At 47.6% G+C, this 19,720-nt stretch overlaps 1 protein-coding gene across 1 annotated transcript in view; it reads left to right on the top strand.

Moving 5' to 3' along the window:
• Positions 1–4,504: 4,504 nt before the first annotated feature.
• LOC147660725 (E3 ubiquitin-protein ligase TRIM39-like) overlaps positions 4,505–19,720 on the top strand; it is a 128,427-nt gene continuing 113,211 nt past the window's right edge. The window contains exon 1 of the mRNA XM_086951510.1: positions 4,505–5,108. Coding sequence (XP_086807636.1) covers positions 4,695–5,108 — 414 coding nt within the window. The 5' untranslated portion in view covers positions 4,505–4,694. The remainder of the gene's footprint in view (positions 5,109–19,720) is intronic.

Below are 19,720 nucleotides of genomic sequence, written 5' to 3'. Positions count from 1 at the left end.
GGCAGATGGCCCCGCTCGAGGCTCATCTTGCCGTACTGATCTATTGTCTCAGTTGCGCATTCAGTAGGCACGTCTCCTTTGATCCCTGCAATCGTGTTTCCTGATACCACCCCCTTTACACTCTTTTCGATCTGTTCGCTATCTTCGTTTTCCTCTGCACCTGTTTCTGACTCTTCCTCGATTCGTTTACAGCCGAACGGAATGCACTAATGGTGGGAAGATGTACTTTTACAGTTGGGAACCGACAAATGCTACTGTAATTATGTTTCGGGCCCTGAATGCATGAAAGTGACCCCCTATGAAATTTACTGTGGGAACCGGGTTGTAACCTTTTGTCTGTCATGTTATCATATGTCGAAAAACTGTATAAAAGGAGCGATCCACAGATGCAAGTTGAAGCAGTCTCCGCGAACCTACATGTTATGTACTTCTCGTGACTTCTGTGTTCCCTGCAGTAAATAAACCTCGAATCTTTGACGCCGAAGGAAGTGTCCCGTGTCTCTGTCATTTGTACGCCGGAACAGGTAACCCACGAAGGTTTCAGGTATTATCCCTGGCACTGCTGGGTCTTAGAAAAACCCAGTCCTTCAGAAGTCCTTCATAGTGGTTCCAGAAGGGCTTTTCGAGCAGTGACACCATCCGTGTTCATGTCTCTTGCAGCTTGAGCTCGGTGCAGGCCACAGAAAACACGGTGGACGCGCAAAAGCCGCTGCCCATTAATGGCCTTATTTTGCCTCGTATATGAGTTGACAGAATTCAGATGAATTAATCCATAGTCCAAGATTGGATTTGTCTACACAGAGATGTGTTAAGGCCCAGGCCCCACCTTCCAATGCCCCCCTGGCCCCTCTACCTCACATGTATTCTCTTCAGCTCAACCTTTAAATCATGATTCAATATTGTTTACCATCATCAGGCTTGAAATACCAGGAAATGGGTAATACCGTACAGACGTGTTATGGACCGGATCTGCGGACGCGGCTCTTACTTAGGGCTCCAAAATCCTTCAGATGACCCTGGGTCTGCAATAAAAATATGAAATCACATAAAAGCTGAAAGTTTACTGACATTCACTATAGTCATTGCACTAACCAGGTACGTGTATGTTTGGTAGTAATAAAAACAAGCATTGGCATAGGAATAGATCTCGCTTTTGGGACCGTATAAGTATTTAGTTATGCAGCCCTACCAGCTCTAAGGTTGCTTATAAATAACCAGCACAGGGATGAGGCATAGTAAGGGAGGGTGTTGTACTCGGATCCTTTCCGGCGCTGTTGAATGTTTTTAGTACCGACTAATCTGGTCACAAACACTGCACACAGGTTCTTGCACATGTAGCTCCCGGGCTACGTTTTTGAGGACATACACACTTGCGTATTATTCAATCTTTGAGTCAGCTGGCTGCTAGGAGAAGTGTATTCTCCTTGTGTAGAGTGCACCGCTACATAGGTATGTAAACGTGGTGCTTAAGGGGGTCACATGTTAGCCAGGATTACATGTACCACTGTTTTCACTACTTGCCACCATGCACAGGATTGTACCGCAGCACATCATAATGTATCCCTACTGCCCATTATGGTATAGACGTGGCTAATTCACCAGTGATTGCCAACAATGCAAGCATGGCAATGCAAGCACGATATGCACATTCTTACCAGTGATTGCCAACAATGCAAGCATGGCAATGCAACCAGGATATGCACATCCTTACCAGTGATTGCCAACAATGCAAGCATGGCAATGCAACCAGGATATGCACATACTTACCAGTGATTGCCAACAATGCAAGCATGGCAATGCAAGCACGATATGCACACACTTACCAGTGATTGCCAACAATGCAAGCATGGCAATGCAAGCACGATATGCACACACTTACCAGTGATTGCCAACAATGCAAGCATGGCAATGCAACCAGGATATGCACACACTTACCAGTGATTGCCAACAATGCAAGCATGGCAATGCAACCATGATATGCACACACTTACCAGTGATTGCCAACAATGCAAGCATGGCAATGCAAGCACGATATGCACACACTTACCAGTGATTGCCAACAATGCAAGCATGGCAATGCAAGCACGATATGCACATACTTACCCGTGATTGCCAACAATGCAAGCATGGCAATGCAAGCACGATATGCACATACTTACCCGTGATTGCCAACAATGCAAGCATGGCAATGCAACCAGGATATGCACATACTTACCAGTGATTGCCAACAATGCAAGCATGGCAATGCAAGCACGATATGCACATACTTACCAGTGATTGCCAACAATGCAAGCATGGCAATGCAACCAGGATATGCACATCCTTACCAGTGATTGCCAACAATGCAAGCATGGCAATGCAAGCACGATATGCACATCCTTACCAGTGATTGCCAACAATGCAAGCATGGCAATGCAACCAGGATATGCACATACTTACCAGTGATTGCCAACAATGCAAGCATGGCAATGCAACCAGGACATGCACATACTTACCAGTGATTGCCAACAATGCAAGCATGGCAATGCAACCAGGACATGCACATACTTACCAGTGATTGCCAACAATGCAAGCATGGCAATGCAACCAGGACATGCACATACTTACCAGGGATTGCCAACAATGCAAGCACGGCAATGCAACCAGGATATGCACATACTTACCAGTGATTGCCAACAATGCAAGCACGGCAATGCAACCAGGACATGCACATACTTACCAGTGATTGCCAACAATGCAAGCACGGCAATGCAACCAGGATATGCACATACTTACCAGGGATTGCCAACAATGCAAGCATGGCAATGCAACCAGGATATGCACATACTTACCAGTGATTGCCAACAATGCAAGCACGGCAATGCAAGCACGATATGCACACACTTATGAATCCTGCTGCAAGGTAAGCTCACCAATGCTGGTGTGTGTTTTAGACCCCATCTGATGTATTGTAAGGGAGTCATTTTAAGATGCATTTCCCAGTAGAACCCAAACATGTCCCTTCATAAACACATTGAGACTAGTATTACTACCAGCCACGTGTTACAGAACTCACAAAACCAATGAGGCAGCAGAATAGAGAAACGTTGAACCCAATGCAGCAAAAATGATAAGGCTCGTGAAATATCAACAAGATAGAGCTACATACACAAAATGCAGAAATCACTCCCAGCTGAAAAACAGACAAGATAGAGCTACATACACAAAATACAGAAATCATTCCCAGCTGAAAAACAGACAAGATAGAGCTACATACACAAAATACAGACATCACTCCCAGCTGAAAAACAGACAAGATAGTGCGGCCATGCACAAAATACAGAAATTAAGAGCCACAAGACGTCACTGGCTGCCAGTACCACCTGCCAAGTCCGACAGAAATCGTGTGATCTGGAAGATGGCAGGATAACAAACCTAAACCTTATAACCAACGCGCTACAGAAAGCAAAAGTGATGAGAACTTAAGAAGAAAGCAGCAAATACAGAAGAAATGAAACTTCCAGAGTATCACACGTTATCTATACTACACCTCATGCAGGAGAGAGCTACTGTCCGCTCTGGCTCTATCTGCCTCTCATGACAGGGAACCCTGATTGGTGACTGACACTGCCCCAGCCCCCCTTGCAGCCAGACTAGTCCAGTCCACTCCTGAAGGGGGAGGTGCGGTGGGTCCCGTTGGCCAGCAGCATTTTAGACCCCACAGAGTGTGGCTCTAGTGCTCACCTCTTCTGTGACCCCCCCTCCACAGGGAGAGGGGTGGGAGGGTCTCACCTCTGGTCTCTGTCCGCATAGATGGGAACCAATGGCAGAGCTGCAATGGAAGCTTCAGCTCCACTAAGGATAGTTCGGCAGGTGCAGTGACACCGGGGCTCAGGGGGGTAAGGGGCTCACTGCACCCCAATTATAGATGTGTTTTTTTACTCCCAAACTGGGGTATGGAGCCCATTTGCACTGGTAGCAGTAATGTCCACAGCACCCTCGCTGCTGCACTGATTAGAGTCCGCCCTCTAGTGGTAGGGCGGGGGTAGGACTGAGAAAGAGAAGGAACAGCAGGCGAAAATCGAGGCTGGGAGGCCTGGGGCAGGAACAGCAGTGCAGGGGGGTGATGGGTCAGGGGTGAGGGTCCTCGGCATTGATGGGGGGGGGGGACTGGTACAGGAGCAGCAGTTGGTGCTCAGCTCAAGAGGGGGGGGAGGGGTTCTCGTTAGAGCTGTGGCCAGGGCTTTAAGTGGGATGAAAAAACTGGTCTCTTAAAGGGGCGTGACCAATGTAATTAAGCACCGTTGAGACCCGGCCCACTTAAAGCCCTGGCTCTGGCAGCTGTGTATAGTATCTTAGAACATAAATTGCTGGTGTGTTTAGCTGTGAAAGGTGAAAAACTTACATGTAAAGCACATGAGACAGTAGTGACAGAGTCTGTTCTGTTCTGTGCCTGTAACATGAACCAGGAAGTCCCAGCGCACACAGAGAGGGGCAGACGCACAGACACACCCACTGCACACAGAGAGGGGCAGACGCACAATCACACCCACTGCACACAGAGAGGGGCAGACGCACAGACACACCCACTGCACACCGAGAGGGACAGACGCACAATCACACCCACTGCACACAGAGAGGGGCAGACGCACAGACACACCCACTTCACAAAGAGAGAAACTGAAACTTACCTGCACTTCCTGCATTTCTGCATCATGGCGGCAGCAGCTCAGCTCGGGAACCTCAAGGAAGAGGCCAATTGTTCCATCTGTTTGGAGTTTTTTAAGGATCCGGTGTCCATAGAGTGTGGACACAACTTCTGCCGCTCCTGCATCACCCAGAGTTGGGAGGGAAGAGATGGAAACTTCCCCTGTCCACAGTGCAGGGAAATATCTTCTGGGAAAAACCTCCGACCCAACAGGCAACTGGGGAACATGGTGGAAATGTTAAAACAGCTTCATCTGCCCCCTGTGAAGCCCCAGGGGGAGAATCTGTGCGAGAAACATGAGGAGAAGCTGAGGCTGTTCTGTGCAGAGGATCAGAGGATGATATGCTGGGTCTGCCGGGAGTCCAAGGAGCATAAAACTCACTCAGCAAGTCCTGTAGAGGAGGCTGCAGAGGAGCACAAGGTACGTCTGTGGGCTTTGAGGGACAACCAACTCGCACCTTAAATAAACCCTGTTGAGAAGCCTGTAAAGGTGTGCATGGCGTGTGTGTGTCTTTGTGTGTGTGTGTGTGTGTGTGTGTGTGTGTGTGTGTGTTTACAGTATGGACAACAGAGGAGCACAAGATAGGTCTGTGGAAATTCATAGTCACATCAGGGCAACAGGAACCCCCCGCCCCAACTTACACAACATCCCGCAAATAACACACAGACACAAGTGTTAAGATTGGGAAAAATTGCTGCAGGTTTATTATTGCATACAACATAATGTAATCACGGTGGGTTATCTTACGGGCGATCCAAGGGCAGGCCTCATTCTCGCCACCTGCCCGCCTGATGAGCCAATCAGCACAGTGGCGAACCACCCAACTGCTGCACCATTATGGTAATCACACTACTCACGCCCCTTGCGGGGCGTATCCAGGCAAACCCCCGGTTGCTCAGGCCCACAACCGCCCGAAGGACTACTGGGGCGCCGACACGCGTTCCTAGACTTCCCATGAGGTTCTAGGTTAGGCTCTGGCACCCCTATGTGCCGTCTGAAGTACATTGTTGCACCTCTCTGCTTCCGGATCGCCCAGTAACTCCGCCACAGCCCGGCTGGCGGCCACCGTCGCCGTCCGGGCCCCCCACCACCTTGCTTCCTAGTGAAAACCTGCAACCCTTGCTCTTCAGAGCATCTAGTCAGTCGAAATGAACAAGACCAAGACGACAGAAGAGCAGTGGACCCTTTCCACCTCGCAGGGACAAAGAAGGGAACAGTACATATTATACTAAAACTTGGGTGATGCATACATATGTCAATACAGGATTGACAGGTCTTAACGGCGGGCCACACCTGCCCTCTCGGGATGAAGACTGGAGGCAGCTAGGCCATGTACCTCTAAGATAGCTTGTCAGAGAGGATAACTTAGGACCACCAACAAGGGAATGCTGGGACTGAAACCAAGTGCCCCCTTAAGATCCCTCCCTGCATCATGACGCTTAGGCCATGCTACCTCTGATAGTTTATCGTAAGGAAGACACGCCTGCTTAAACTAAAGCCCCTTAGCCACTAATCAGCATATACCCCCGAGAACAAATCCCTCTACAGCAATAGTGTAGACTACCCCAGGCTCGCAAGGTCATACCCTTGTAAAGAGACCGTGTGATGCGGCGGCCTCCCCTGCTGCTATCGCTCCCTAATCTATAGAATGGGAGGGTCAGCGCAGCCACTGAAATCCACCACACACCTTCACACAAAGCCTCAGCAGACTACACCCAGTTTTGTAAAACTGCTGCTGAGGCGCAGTTAACAAACTTGAACTGTAAATTGCGCTTTATGTACGCTTGTGCAACTATACTTCAGCAAATTACAGAGGGATATTTCAGTGCGCAATGTATAATTTAGTATCATTTGCGTGGTGAAGTTGTATTTGATATACAGGCTTGCACAAGTAAACAGCTGGTACACCTGCCCCCCGGCCTGGAGGCTGCTTAGACCATGCTACCACAAAATAGCTTGTCTAAAAGGTTGACTTACGACCCCCGCCAAAAGGGATTTAGGCTGCACACCGGTGCTCCCAATATTGTCGCTGTCAAACCTCAGGCCAACCTCTCACTTTGGGAGGAGCCCGAAGGAGTGTAAGGGTTACTCCGGTTAAACACGAGGCTGTTCCAACGCAAGCCAGGGGAGCCCGCCACATAACCGAGAACGAGACACAGTGTGTCCAATTCTTGATAGGAGCCCACCGTGCGATGCCACCACCTATAATAGTGAAAACAAGCAAAAGGGGCGTTGGAGACTGGAGACATTCTGAATTTCCAAAGCAGCTGAACTTCACTTCTAGAGCAATTCTATATTGAGAGTCTACTAGGGGCCCACTTCTTTAGGTATTATTGGCAGTCCAGGCTCAGGCAGTGGTTGCAAAGATACTCCACCAGATGTGGAAAGAGTAACACTGCCGGCTGCATACCCTACATACTACTGATAGGCAGCAGGTGCTCCCGAACTGATTGCTCTGCAGATAGACCTCCTTCCAGATTCCAGAGCCTTGGCAGAACAGACAGACAACAGCAGTATGATGGAAGCAAATTGGCTATTGACATGAGACCTTATCTTCTCATAGGTTAAACTTACAACAGTGCAGGTCCCGAGATTGTTCCAAGACAATAGTAACTAAACCTCTTGGTTAAGGCCCCCGGAGATTTCTATGCACAATGGGTTATTATGAACCTATTAGCTTAGGGCTAGACCTAGAAATAGCTAAATCTCCTAATTTTGGCACATCCAAGACGGACTTCCACGCAGTCATACCTTACCATGACAGTACAGTAAGATAATACCCAAAAGTGAGGACCCCTCCCAATTGAGGGCCACAGGAGTAAGCACAACAGCAAATCTGCAATATGTATGATATTCAGGGGCCAAAGAAAAGTTCCACACAGCAATTATAGAGTCACAACGCGGCTCTGGGCTCCCCCTAGCACTCAAGGACGTGACATTCTGTGGAGTGCCTGCTCTACTGTATTAGAACAGACCCAAAAGACGCCAAATACATAAAACGTGATTGAATATTACCACCTTTGGCACACTGATTACACACTGTTGTGTTCTACGTACATCTGTTCAGACAGTTGCACTATCCTGTTTTTGGGTAATGATAGATGGGGTCCCACAAACGCTACACATGGCCATACAAATGCGCAGTAGCAGGCGTACATTCCCATACATATCCACCGAGCGCACAACAACGCGCTTCCCCTGGACCGAGCAGTCAATCATACGACAGCTGTGCACACATGACCCATTGCTCAGTATCACTCATGCGGGAGACAGGCGCTCATTCACATGTACGCTGCGCACCCCTCACCCCGTGTCTGTTCCAGGCAACTCCTCTGCATGGCCACTGATTTACATGCCTCTCATTTGCATGCCCTTCGGCCACAGCATGCAGGTTTAGGAGCGTTGCACTTCTCCGTCAAACATGCCTCAGACACCCGAACATATATCAAGCAGAGGATGGCTCGTTCTAGTAAAGGCCCCCTAAAGATGGGCACCCAATCCCATTAAAATCTAAGCCACCACATACTGTATCTGTGCGCTGGTGGCCTGAAACACTGCCCATCTCCTGTACACCAGCAAACGGTTGTGTGTACATGTTGTCACACCATGCAGTAGCATTGCTTGGCTGGTGTATCGCATAAGATCTTAGAACTGGATACACGGTCACCTGTAATACTGATCACCTCATACATGGTTGGCTCACTGTTTGTCTGGAGTAACACAAATCCCTAATATGGGCACCCAGTTACACGTACACATAAGTCACCACCTACCATGCAGTGTCGGTTTGCAGTTAGCTCGATTGCCTCACACACATACTGAAGCACTTCCAATACAGGTGTACACAATCCATATGGCAGAACATAGCTTGTGTAATTAAACACTTCTTAGACGTTTCTGTCTAATAGAATAATTAGCTTGGCGGCCCTGTAGTGAAACTGATTCTCTGTAATGCGCCCTGACACCTATGGGCAAGGCCCCGCTATATAAAACACTTATTAAGACAAAGCTACCGCTCCTGCCCCGCAGCATGATGGAAGCATACAGCATGGTTTGTATTGCTTGAAAATGGTTCTTCTATGCGGCGCTCAGACACCTAGAACAATGTGCGCGCCAGAGCTAGATATGATTGTGAAACACACACACGCCACTCTTTCCTTGAAAGACCACTTGTAGTCTGTACCCTAGTATGTTTCTCCTCCTGTGTCAATACTGTTCCTATTGTGAATCGCTCAGCCGCCTACATGAACACAGTGCTGGAGCAGAAAGCGCATTGGAGTTGCTGGAGTCAATTGATACCATACTGATTCAATCGACTCCTACTGCCTGTAATCTTGCAAATGTATTACTATATAATGAAGCGCATCTAGTCTGCTGGGGGGCGTAGGTGTAGCCCGTTGACGCTTTGTTGGAAGGGTGTGGTTGAGTTTCAGGGCATGTGCTGGAACGCCGTTGGTTTGTTTTAAAGTGCCTTCAGCTGTAGGTGCCCCTCCGCTACACTTTGTCGTTTACCTGGTAGTATGTCTTCACGAACCAGGGATGATTTGGTGGGGCGCTAGTATAGTGAGGCAATGTTGAGGTCCTGGAAGAGAATCTACAGTGCCATGATGATTCTCCCAACGTAGGGGCCTGGGTTTCATCAAACATGAAATGATGCAGGACGAGGTCAGGGTTTATTATGGGCAGATGGCAGTCATCTCACGCCTGTGGGGCTTAGACCTGTTCCTCCTCGATCTGAAAGAGGAAGCGCATATGGGGACCTAGAGACGGTCTGTACGCGCTGCGTTGCATGGAAAAGGCAGGCAGCAGTTATTATTTGCACTTCTGAGCAAAGGTTGCAGGTAAAGAAGAGTAGCAGTGGTGGGGGGGCCCGTGCGGCAGCGGGTACCACCGCACGGGCTGTGTCGGAGTTACTGGACGATCCGGAAGAAGAGGGATTGGTGTCAGTACAACGCGTTGTGTTACAACGCATTCCGTTACAACGCGGATTTTACAACGCGGGATCCATTACAACGGATGTCATTACAATGCATGGCATTACATCGCAGATGCTATCACAACGCATGGCATTACATCGTAAGTATAGGTAAGTATACCTTTTTTTAAAAATGTTATTTATTTTATTGTAATTAATTTTTTAAAAATAATTTAATTAAAAGACAATTTAAAATTGTCATTAATTTAATTTAATAAAATAAAATCTATTAAATAAATGTAATTTTATTAAAAATTGTAATTAATTTAATTTAATTAAAAAAGTAATTAGTTTAAAGTACACATTTTTTATAATGAAATTAAATTAAATTAATAATAATTATTTATTAAATTTAATAAATTTAATTAAAAAATGTAATTAATGTAAAATAATTAATTTAATTTATTAAATATATTTTAATTAATTTTAAAATGGTAAATATAATTTAATTATCCCTAAACCCAAACCCTGCCCTAAAACCTAAAAACACCCCTGTACCCCAAAACCCAAACCCTGCCCTAAAACCTAAAAACACCCCTGTACCCCAAAACCCATAACCCTGCCCTAAAACCTAAAAACACCCCTGTACCCCAAAACCCAAAACCCTGCCCTAAAACCTAAAAACACCCCTGTACCCCAAAACCCAAACCCTGCCCTAAAACCTAAAAACACCCCTGTACCCCAAAACCCAAAACCCTGCCCTAAAACCTAAAAACACCCCTGTACCCCAAAACCCAAACCCTGCCCTAAAACCTAAAAACACCCCTGTACCCCAAAACCCAAAACCCTGCCCTAAAACCTAAAAACACCCCTGTACCCCAAAACCCAAACCCTGCCCTAAAACCTAAAAACACCCCTGTACCCCAAAACCCAAACCCTGCCCTAAAACCTAAAAACACCCCTGTACCCCAAAAACCCAAACCCTGCCCTAAAACCTAAAAACACCCCTGTACCCCAAAACCCAAACCCTGCCCTAAAACCTAAAAACACCCCTGTACCCCAAAAACCCAAACCCTGCCCTAAAACCTAAAAACACCCCTGTACCCCAAAACCCAAACCCTGCCCTAAAACCTAAAAACACCCCTGTACCCCAAAACCCAAAACCCTGCCCTAAAACCTAAAAACACCCCTGTACCCCAAAACCCAAACCCTGCCCTAAAACCTAAAAACACCCCTGTACCCCAAAACCCAAACCCTGCCCTAAAACCTAAAAACACCCCTGTACCCCAAAACCCAAAACCCTGCCCTAAAACCTAAAAACACCCCTGTACCCCAAAACCCAAACCCTGCCCTAAAACCTAAAAACACCCCTGTACCCCAAAACCCAAACCCTGCCCTAAAACCTAACACCCCTGTACCCCAAAAACCCAAACCCTGCCCTAAAACCTAAAAACACCCCTGTACCCCAAAACCCAAACCCTGCCCTAAAACCTAAAAACACCCCTGTACCCCAAAACCCAAACCCTGCCATAAAACCTATAAATACACAAACACCCCAAAACATATACCTCAGTACCCCAAAACATATACTCCTATACTCATACTTATTTAAAAAATCACTTAAATTAATATATTTAATTTATAATATTTAAAAACATAAATAAATATTTTTTTTATAATTAATAATAATTAAATCAATTAAATAATATTAAATAAAATAAAAAAAAATTAAATACTTACCAATACTTACGATGTAATAGTATGCGTTGTAATAGCATCTGCGATGTAATACCATGCATTGTAATGACATCCGATGTAATGGATCCCGCGTTGTAAAATCTGCGTTGTAACGGAATGCGACGTAAAAGATGCGTTGTAAGTGTTACATACCAAGAAGAGAGGTGCAAACACTGTACTTCAGCGGGCACATAGGGGTGCCAGAGCCTAACCTGTAACCTCATGGGAGGTGCAGGAACTCGTGTTGGCGCCCCAGTAGTCCTTCGGGCGGTTGTGGGCCTGTGCAACCGGGGGTTTGCCAAGTCACGCCCCGCAAAGGGCGTGTGTAGTATAAATATGATAATTGTACAGCAGTTGGGTGGTTCGCCACTGTGCTGATTGGCTCAACTGGCGGGCTACTAAAACCCTGGTCCCAGGCCCAATCTCTGTTTCGGAGACCGCCGCTCTAACCAGAGTGCCACACTTCTCTGCAACCGCCGAGGGCACAGTGCCCCTAACAAATTGCTCCGTTCCCTCTGCCACACACTCACTATGCTCCCCAACATGCGAGAAACCGGACGGGCCCCCAAATGCCCAATGCCAAATGAAGCGCAAAACGGCCGACATTTAAACACAAGAGCTTACAACACCGGCCCCCCGCCACTCACCACGTGCACAAGACAAACCAGGGACCCTACGTCCTAGTATCACGGCAACTCCATCGGCACGACCACCTAAGCCAGAGCGACGAGTACAAAAAGAGTGTCCCCGGCGTAACGCGGGCGACGTCCGGAGCGGCAAAGAGGCCTAAACAAGGCGAGGGGGAGAGATATAACCCCTCTGCCTGCCTGCCGCCCCGGACGCGCGTCACAGACCCGCCCACCTCTAACTGGGCGTCGCCTGCCCAGGGGAGGAGTGACCACTGAAAGGGACAGGGGGGACAGCCCTCCGTGACTAGGGGCCCGCCCTCCTGATGGCCACTGCGTGGCCTCGGGCAGGCGCAGAGATCAGAAAGTCACTTGGTGCTTCACATCAAGGGGCAGCCTGAGTACACACACTGTGTGTACAAATGTTCAGAGGTCACAAGTCACCTGTGTGTCCCACGGAGGAGGCTGCAGAAGACAACGAGGAAAGTGTGTGGATTTTGAGCTTTCACAAATAAAGACATTGTAAGTTCCACACAGGAAGAAGTTGCAGAGGAGCACAAGGCATGTCTGTGGGTGTTCAGGATTTACAAGTGAATTCACTCGTTAAGTCTTGAAGAGGATACAAACTATATTTTAGGGGGTGAAGGAACAAAAATTCACACCATCAATCCCATAGAGTAGGGTGCCTAAGAGTACATAGTGTGTATGTGCGTAGTCAGGATTCACAAATGAAGACAATCTGAGTCAGAAAGAGAAATTCAAGGAATATATGTCAGCTTTCAGGGATCACAGGTTGTATACGTACTGTGTGCTCTTGAGCATCCTTCTCTTTAGGACCTTCAGAGTGAGTTTAGATCAATTAAAACACCAACATACTTTGTATCCCCTTAAAGATTTAATGAATTGCTTGTGAATCCGAAACACCGACAAATATCCCCAGCTTCTTACTCTGTGGAACCCTGTATGAGGCTGGTCTCTCGTTCTGCTCTCTGCAGCAGATCCTGTATGAGGCTGGCTGTCTGTTCTCTGTTGCAGACCCTGTATGGAGCTGGTCTCTGGTAGTCTATTCTCTGTTGCAGACCCTTTATGAGGCTGGTCTCTGGTTGTCTGTTCTCTGTTGCAGACCCTATATGAGGCTGGTCTCTGCTTATCTGTTCTCTGTTGTAGACCCTTTATGAGGCTGGTCTCTGGCTGTATGTTCTCTGTTGCAGACCCTGTATGAGGCTGGTCTCTGGTTCTGTTCTCTGTTGAAGACCCTGTATGAGGCTGGTCTCTGGTTCTGTTCTCTGTTGCAGACCCTGTATGAGGCTGGTCTCTGGTTGTCTGTTCTCTGTTGAAGATCCTGTATGAGGCTGGTCTCTGGTTGTCTGTTCTCTGTTGAAGACCAAGTATGAAGCAGCCCTCTGGTTGTCTGTTCTCTGTTGCAGACCCTGTATGAGGCTGCTCTCTCGTTATCTGTTCTCTGTTGGAGACCCCGTATGAGGCTGGTCTCTGGTCGTCTGTTCTCTGTTGCAGACCCTGTATGAGTCTGGTCTCTGGTTGTCTGTACTCTGTTGCAGACCCTGTATGAGGCTTTTCTCTGGTTGTCTTTTCCCTGTTGCACACCCTGTATGAGGCTTGTCTCTGGTTGTCTGTTCTCTGTTGCAGACCCTGTATGAGGCTGGTCTCTGGTCGTCTTTTCTCTATTGCAGACCCTGTATGAGGCTTTTCTCTGGTTGTCTTTTCCCTGTTGCAGACCCTGTATGAGGCTGGTCTCTGGTCGTTGGTTCTTTGTTGCAGATCCTGTATGAGGCAGGTGTTTGACTGTTCTCTGTTGCAGACCCTGTATGAGGCTGGTCTCTGGTCGTCTGTTCTCTGTTGCAGACCCTGTATGAGGCTGGTCTCTGGTTGTGTTCTCTGTTGCAGACCCTCTATGAGGCTGGTCTCTGTCTGGGTTCATCACCTTCAGTCCGCAACTTTTAGTCTGCATACCTTCATTCCGCATACCATTATCCCGCAAGTACTTTTATTCCGCAGAATATTACAACGCATGTCATTATATCTTATATGCTTTTATCACGCATGCTTTTACAACGAAATTCGTTGTAAAAGCATGAATGGTAAAATCATATGTTTTTAAAATTTAAGTTTAAGGTAAGTATATGGTTTAAGTTTGTGGGTGCTGGGGTATATGTTTTAGGGGTTCAGGGCTATTTTAAGGGTGGGTTTGGGTTATGGGGTACAGGGGTAATTAAGGGTTATGGGGTATGTTTGCGTTTTGGGGTACAGGGTTATTTTTAGGGTTTGGGGTAGCTTTGGATTTTGGGGTACAGGGTTATTTTAAGGGTTCAGGGGTAGGTTTGGGTTTTGGGGTACAGGGGTGTTTTTAGGGTTCAGGGCTTGGTTTGGGTTTTGGGGTACAGGGGTATTTTTAGGGTTCAGGGCTAGGTTTGGGTTTTGGGGTACAGGGGTATTTTTAGGGTTCAGGGTTAGGTATGGGTTTTGGGGTACAGGGGTAATTAAGGGGTCAGGGCTAGGTTTGGGTTTTGGGGTACAGGGGTATTTTTAGGGTTCAGGGCTAGGTTTGGGTTTTGGGGTACAGGGGTATTTTTAGGATTCAGGGCTAGGTTTGGGTTTTGGGGTACAGGGGTATTTTTAGGGTTCAGGGCTAGGTATGGGTTTTGGGGTACAGGGGTATTTTTAGGGTACAGGTCTAGGTTTGGGTTTTGGGGTACAGGGGTATTTTTAGGGTTCAGTGCTAGGTTTGGGTTTTGGGGTACAGGGGTATTTTTAGGGTTCAGGGTTAGGTATGAGTTTTGGGGTACAGGGGTAATTTAGGGTTCAGGGGTAGCTTTGGGTTTTGGGGGACAGGGGTAATTTAGGGTTCAGGGCTAGGTATGGGTTTTGGGGTACAGGGATATTTTTAGGGTTCAGGGTTAGGTATGGGATTTGAAGTACAGGGTCATGCTGGGGGTAGTGTTTTAGGGTTTTGGGTAGTGTTGTAGTGTTTGGTCATGCTAGGGGAAGTGTCATAGGGTTTAGAGTAGTGTAGTGTAGGGTCATGCAGGGGGTAGTGTTTTAGGGTTTAGGGTAGTGTTGTAGCATTTGAGTAGTGTAGAGTCATGCAGGGGTTAGTGTTTTAGGGTTTAGGGTAGTGTTGTAGCGTTTGAGTAGTGTAGGGTCATGCCGGGCGTAGTGTTTTTGGGTATAGGGTAGTGTTGAAGTGTTTGTGTAGTGTAGGGTCATGCTGGGTGTAGTGGTTTAGGGTATTATTTTAGTGTTTGTGTAGGGTCATGCTTGTTGTAGTGTATAAAGGTTGTGTTGTAGTGTTTGTGTAGGGAAGTAGAGTGCTTTATGGTAGTGTTGGAGGGTCGTGCTGGGTAGTGTAAATATAGGTAATGGACTGTGGGTTAAGGGTGGGCGGTGCAGGGGTTCTACTTTAGAGTGTAGTGTAAGGTAGTGTAGGATAGGGTGCTCTTACTTTCTTGAACAACTTTTAAAACGAGTATACATTTAACATGCATGCCTTTTCGTTTTAAAGGCATGCGTGCTAAAGGCATATGTATACTACTATTATAAAGAGAGAACTGTGTCCTTTGAGCCAGGTAAACTCGAAAACTACACCACCAATCCAAACACCCAAGACATCTTTGAAAACCTCAGGGCAAGCAGAAGGACATAGGCTATATAAAAATAAAAAATATACGTGGTTTAAAAAATTAGGAATAAAAATAAAGTAGTCCCTTGCAAGTAGCGCCGGCTGCGACGTCTGCGTGATGACATCGGGAAAGAACCTTGGCTTTTTAGTATTGTTTCAGCAAAGGGGACTACTTTTTCTTCGTTTTATATCTGCCCCGTTTTTATAAGGTAATGGCTGATGCCTGCAAGGAAACTATCGCTCTTACTAGCGAGAGTCTGTTTATTCGTATTTTATAGCTCACTGCCCTTGGAGCTGGCAACACTGACCATCGGTGAAAAAACGGCCCGCTGGACTACAAAATGACCTGTAGCAGACCCTGTAAGAGGCCTGTCTCTGGTCGTCTGTTCTCTGTTGTTGACCCTGTATGAGGCTGGTCTCTGGCTCTGTTCTCTGTTGCAGACCCTGTATGAGGCTGGTCTCTGTCTGTTCTCTGTTGCAGACCTGTATGAGGCTGGTCTCTGGTTGTCTGTTCTCTGTTTTCCAGACCCTGTATGAGGCTGGTCTCTGGTCTACTCGCTGTTGCAAACCCTGTTTGAGGCTGGGGTCTGTTCGTCTGTTCTCTGTTGCAGACCCTGTATGAGGCTGGTCTCTGGTTGTGTTCTGTGTTGCAGACCCTCTATGAGGCTGGTCTCTGTCTGTTCTCTGTTGCAGACCTTGTATGAGGCTGGGGTCTGGTTGTCTATTCTCTGTTGCAGATCCTGTATGAGGCTGGTCTCTGATTCTCTGTTGCAGACCTTGTATGAGGCTGGGGTCTGGTTGTCTATTCTCTGTTGCAGATCCTGTATGAGGCTGGTCTCTGGTTCTCTTTTCTCTGTTGCAGACCCTGTATGAGGCTGGTCTCTGGTCGTCAGTTCTCTGATGCAGACCCTGTATGAGGCTGGTCTCTGGTTCTGTTCTCTATTGCAGACCCTGTATGAGGCTGGTATCTGGTTCTATTCTCTGGTGCAGACCCTGTATGAGGCTGGTCTCTGGTTTTCTGTTCTCTGTTTTAGACCCTGTTGAGGCTGGTCTCTGGTCATCTGTTCTCAGTTGCAGGCCCTGTATGAGGCTGGTCTCTGGTCGTCTGTTCTCAGTTGTAGGCCCTGTATGAGGCTGGTGTCTAGTTGTTGGTTCTCTGTTGTATCCCATGTATGGTGCTAGCATCTGCTCTCTCACTCTCTGCACGTGCTTCTGCTTAAGGTTTAGTAGTAGAAAGCATTGCTTTATAGAGAAGCCTCAAACATGGTTCACTGTAGGCCACGGCCCTGATGTAATTTAAAGGGAACTGGAATAGAGACACCCTGAGGGTACCTCACTAATACAAAAAGACTGAGGGCATATCTTTAATTAGTCAGGGAGGTATAGATGTAACATATTCAAGAGCAATATGGATATGTGTGGCTAGAATTAGAATCTGAGTGTTTGTTATTGGTACGTACAATCTTGATATATTTGGCCAGTATAGGGCAGTAAACCAGGTGTGTTGCTAGGAAGATACAATTGTTGGAGAAGGTCAAGGGTGGGCCGTCGGGTCAGGGGTTGAGTTCCTTCAAGACATGTGTCTATTTTGTAGGAGACTTGGAGCTGATGTCCTATCGATAGGGATGATGTACCAGATCCAGATAGCATGAACAGAGGAGGCTTACTGTAACCCGACTGGGCTAACAAGGAGGAAGGAGCCAACAAGCACAGCGATTGTACGTAAGAGGGTTTTATTTGTGGGTATAAGAATGTGGTGACGAGATTGGAAATAGAGTCCGTCATTGAGAAGCTGGGTTGAATGGTTCCTGCCGTCCTTCGTTTCTTCTCGGTCCTCCTGAGTCCTTGGCTCTTGTCACCAGACGTGCCCCCCCAAAAAAAAGAGGATACGTAGTATTTAGACAACCATTCCGAATACTACCAAACGATATGGGGAAGGGAGTGCAGGTAACACTTGTGAAAACAGCCACCACCAGTGTAAACAACAAAATATTCGTGAGAGGCAGTAATCCACGTACCATAAGCCATGATGTGATTTCAAAGAAAGAAACAAGGCAGAGGATTCTGCAACACTTTAGACCGCCCACTTGCAGTTACCCGTTCCCACCCTTATGGTAAAAGAGGCCCCGGAGTCTTCTCCGTACATGGTTTAGCCACGCATCTCTGAGAGCGTGCCTGGGCGAACCATTTTGCTGGCCTCCTGGCTCTCCTCCCGATGGTACCTCCGGGTCTTCTTCGCTGCTTGGAAGTCCCTCCAGCCGATCCTTGATTTCCCACTCCTATCTGCTTGCTCTCCGTCTCTCGCCGTCTTTTCTCCATGGCTTCCCTCGTTGGTTCTTCCGTGTCCGCCCTTTTCTCTAACGTAGTCGGCCAGGATAGGCCGACGAGCGCTATCGTCATGGGGGCATGCCTCGGCTCTGTAATGTCTGGGTCTTCTTTCAAGGGCCCGCTCCAATCCTGTGAAGGAGATTGAAAGTCACTCTCGGGGGATACTTCGTATGATCGCGTGACTCCGTGACACTTACCTTTTTAGGTCGAGCTGGCGTAAGCAGCTTCCAGCAAGCTCTATTGTTAGGGACTTGCTTTGGAAGTGGAACAGGGGATGGGCACGCGCAGAGCCCTCGGTGATTTCAGCAGGTGTACGCGCATGTACAGCCACACACCGTGCACATCTCCTGTCCCGCTTCTAAGGCAAGTCAGCTTCTTGCAATCTCTCAGCCTCCTGCAAACTCTCTCACGCGCGCGCGCGTGCACACATATACATACACATACACACACACACCACACACACACACACACACACATACACACATACACATACACATACACACACACACACACACATACACGCATACACACATACACACATGCACACCCACACACACACCCCTCTAATCTTACCGGGCTCTTGTTGCTGCGCTGGTGTCATCTCTGCATCACCTGGCAAACGCAGGGCTTTTTTCACTTATGGGAGCCCCGCACGTGCATCGGCGGCCCTCCTTATGTCTGCAGCCACCGCAGGGCTCTCTTTCAGGCATGGGAGCCCCGGGTCACCACTGCCCCTCTTGGCCATGGGCTCGGGCTTCCTGCAGAAGGCGAAAGTCCCGCCCCACAACAGGCTTGACGCTGCCAAACTTCCGCTTTTCGGGCCGGTTCTTGTTTATTTTACTACCTGTGTTAGCCTTGTCCGTATGTTCAGTCCCAAATTACCCCACTGACTTCAGTGAAGTACGCTTTGTAAGGATTTTTATTATATAAAAAGCCGAACATGTGGTCTCTCCTAACGATTTCCGTATTTTTGCTGTCAGCATGGAGTTCTTACCTCAACACTGTTCGGCGAGAGTGAGCGGGTTCGTCCGAGCGGATGGTGGCTTTGCGCACCTTTGCCATTAGACTGCAGTTAGGTGGCATCACCGCCATCATCTCCAGGGAGGTGAAAACCAAGGGGTTGGTTGTGTGATGGCGCAATGAGCCCGGATGCTCCTACAGTTCATTTTTCGTGTTGTTGATTCTCTGTTACACTCCATGCTCTTGGAGTCCAAATGTATCATGATACCGCGCGACAGTTGTTTCACATTTAGACCACTGAGTGGTAATCTTTCTATCTGGCATGTAAGAAGATTTTGGGCTGCCTACAGAAGATTCAAAATTATGCAGTTAGAGTAGAGACCGGACCCAGATATCCTCATGACCACCTAAATCGATCCACCGAGATTCCATTGGTTGCTATTTGTCAATTGCGGTGAATGTTAACTTACGAGTCCATCTAGTCGGATGGCCGGGTTCAATGGAAGTGAAGGCCCAGGGTCCACCTTCCTAGCAGAGCAAGGGCGATTGTCTTTCCCTTTGTCAGCCTTCACAGTGCTAATGGGATGTGCCACGGGTAAAGCTCCTTTGTCACTTCCACTGTTCATCAGCGCCCCCTACGTTGCGTGACTGCTCCTGGAAGTGCAGGCAAGAGCAGTTTAAACCCTTCCTAGCAGCTTATCATGGACATCTAGTTTAGGTTATGTTTTATTATCCTGCGGAAAAGCTTTGTTATAACAATGGCTTTGTGTTTATGTTGTTCTATGTCTTATGTTCCTTGTCTTCGTTTATTATTAAATTACCTGAATTC

This window comes from Lissotriton vulgaris, unplaced genomic scaffold (assembly GCF_964263255.1).
Source record: "Lissotriton vulgaris unplaced genomic scaffold, aLisVul1.2 SCAFFOLD_563, whole genome shotgun sequence".
NCBI classification, from domain to species: domain Eukaryota; kingdom Metazoa; phylum Chordata; class Amphibia; order Caudata; family Salamandridae; genus Lissotriton; species Lissotriton vulgaris.
This window is presented reverse-complemented; position numbering and strand designations above follow the sequence as displayed.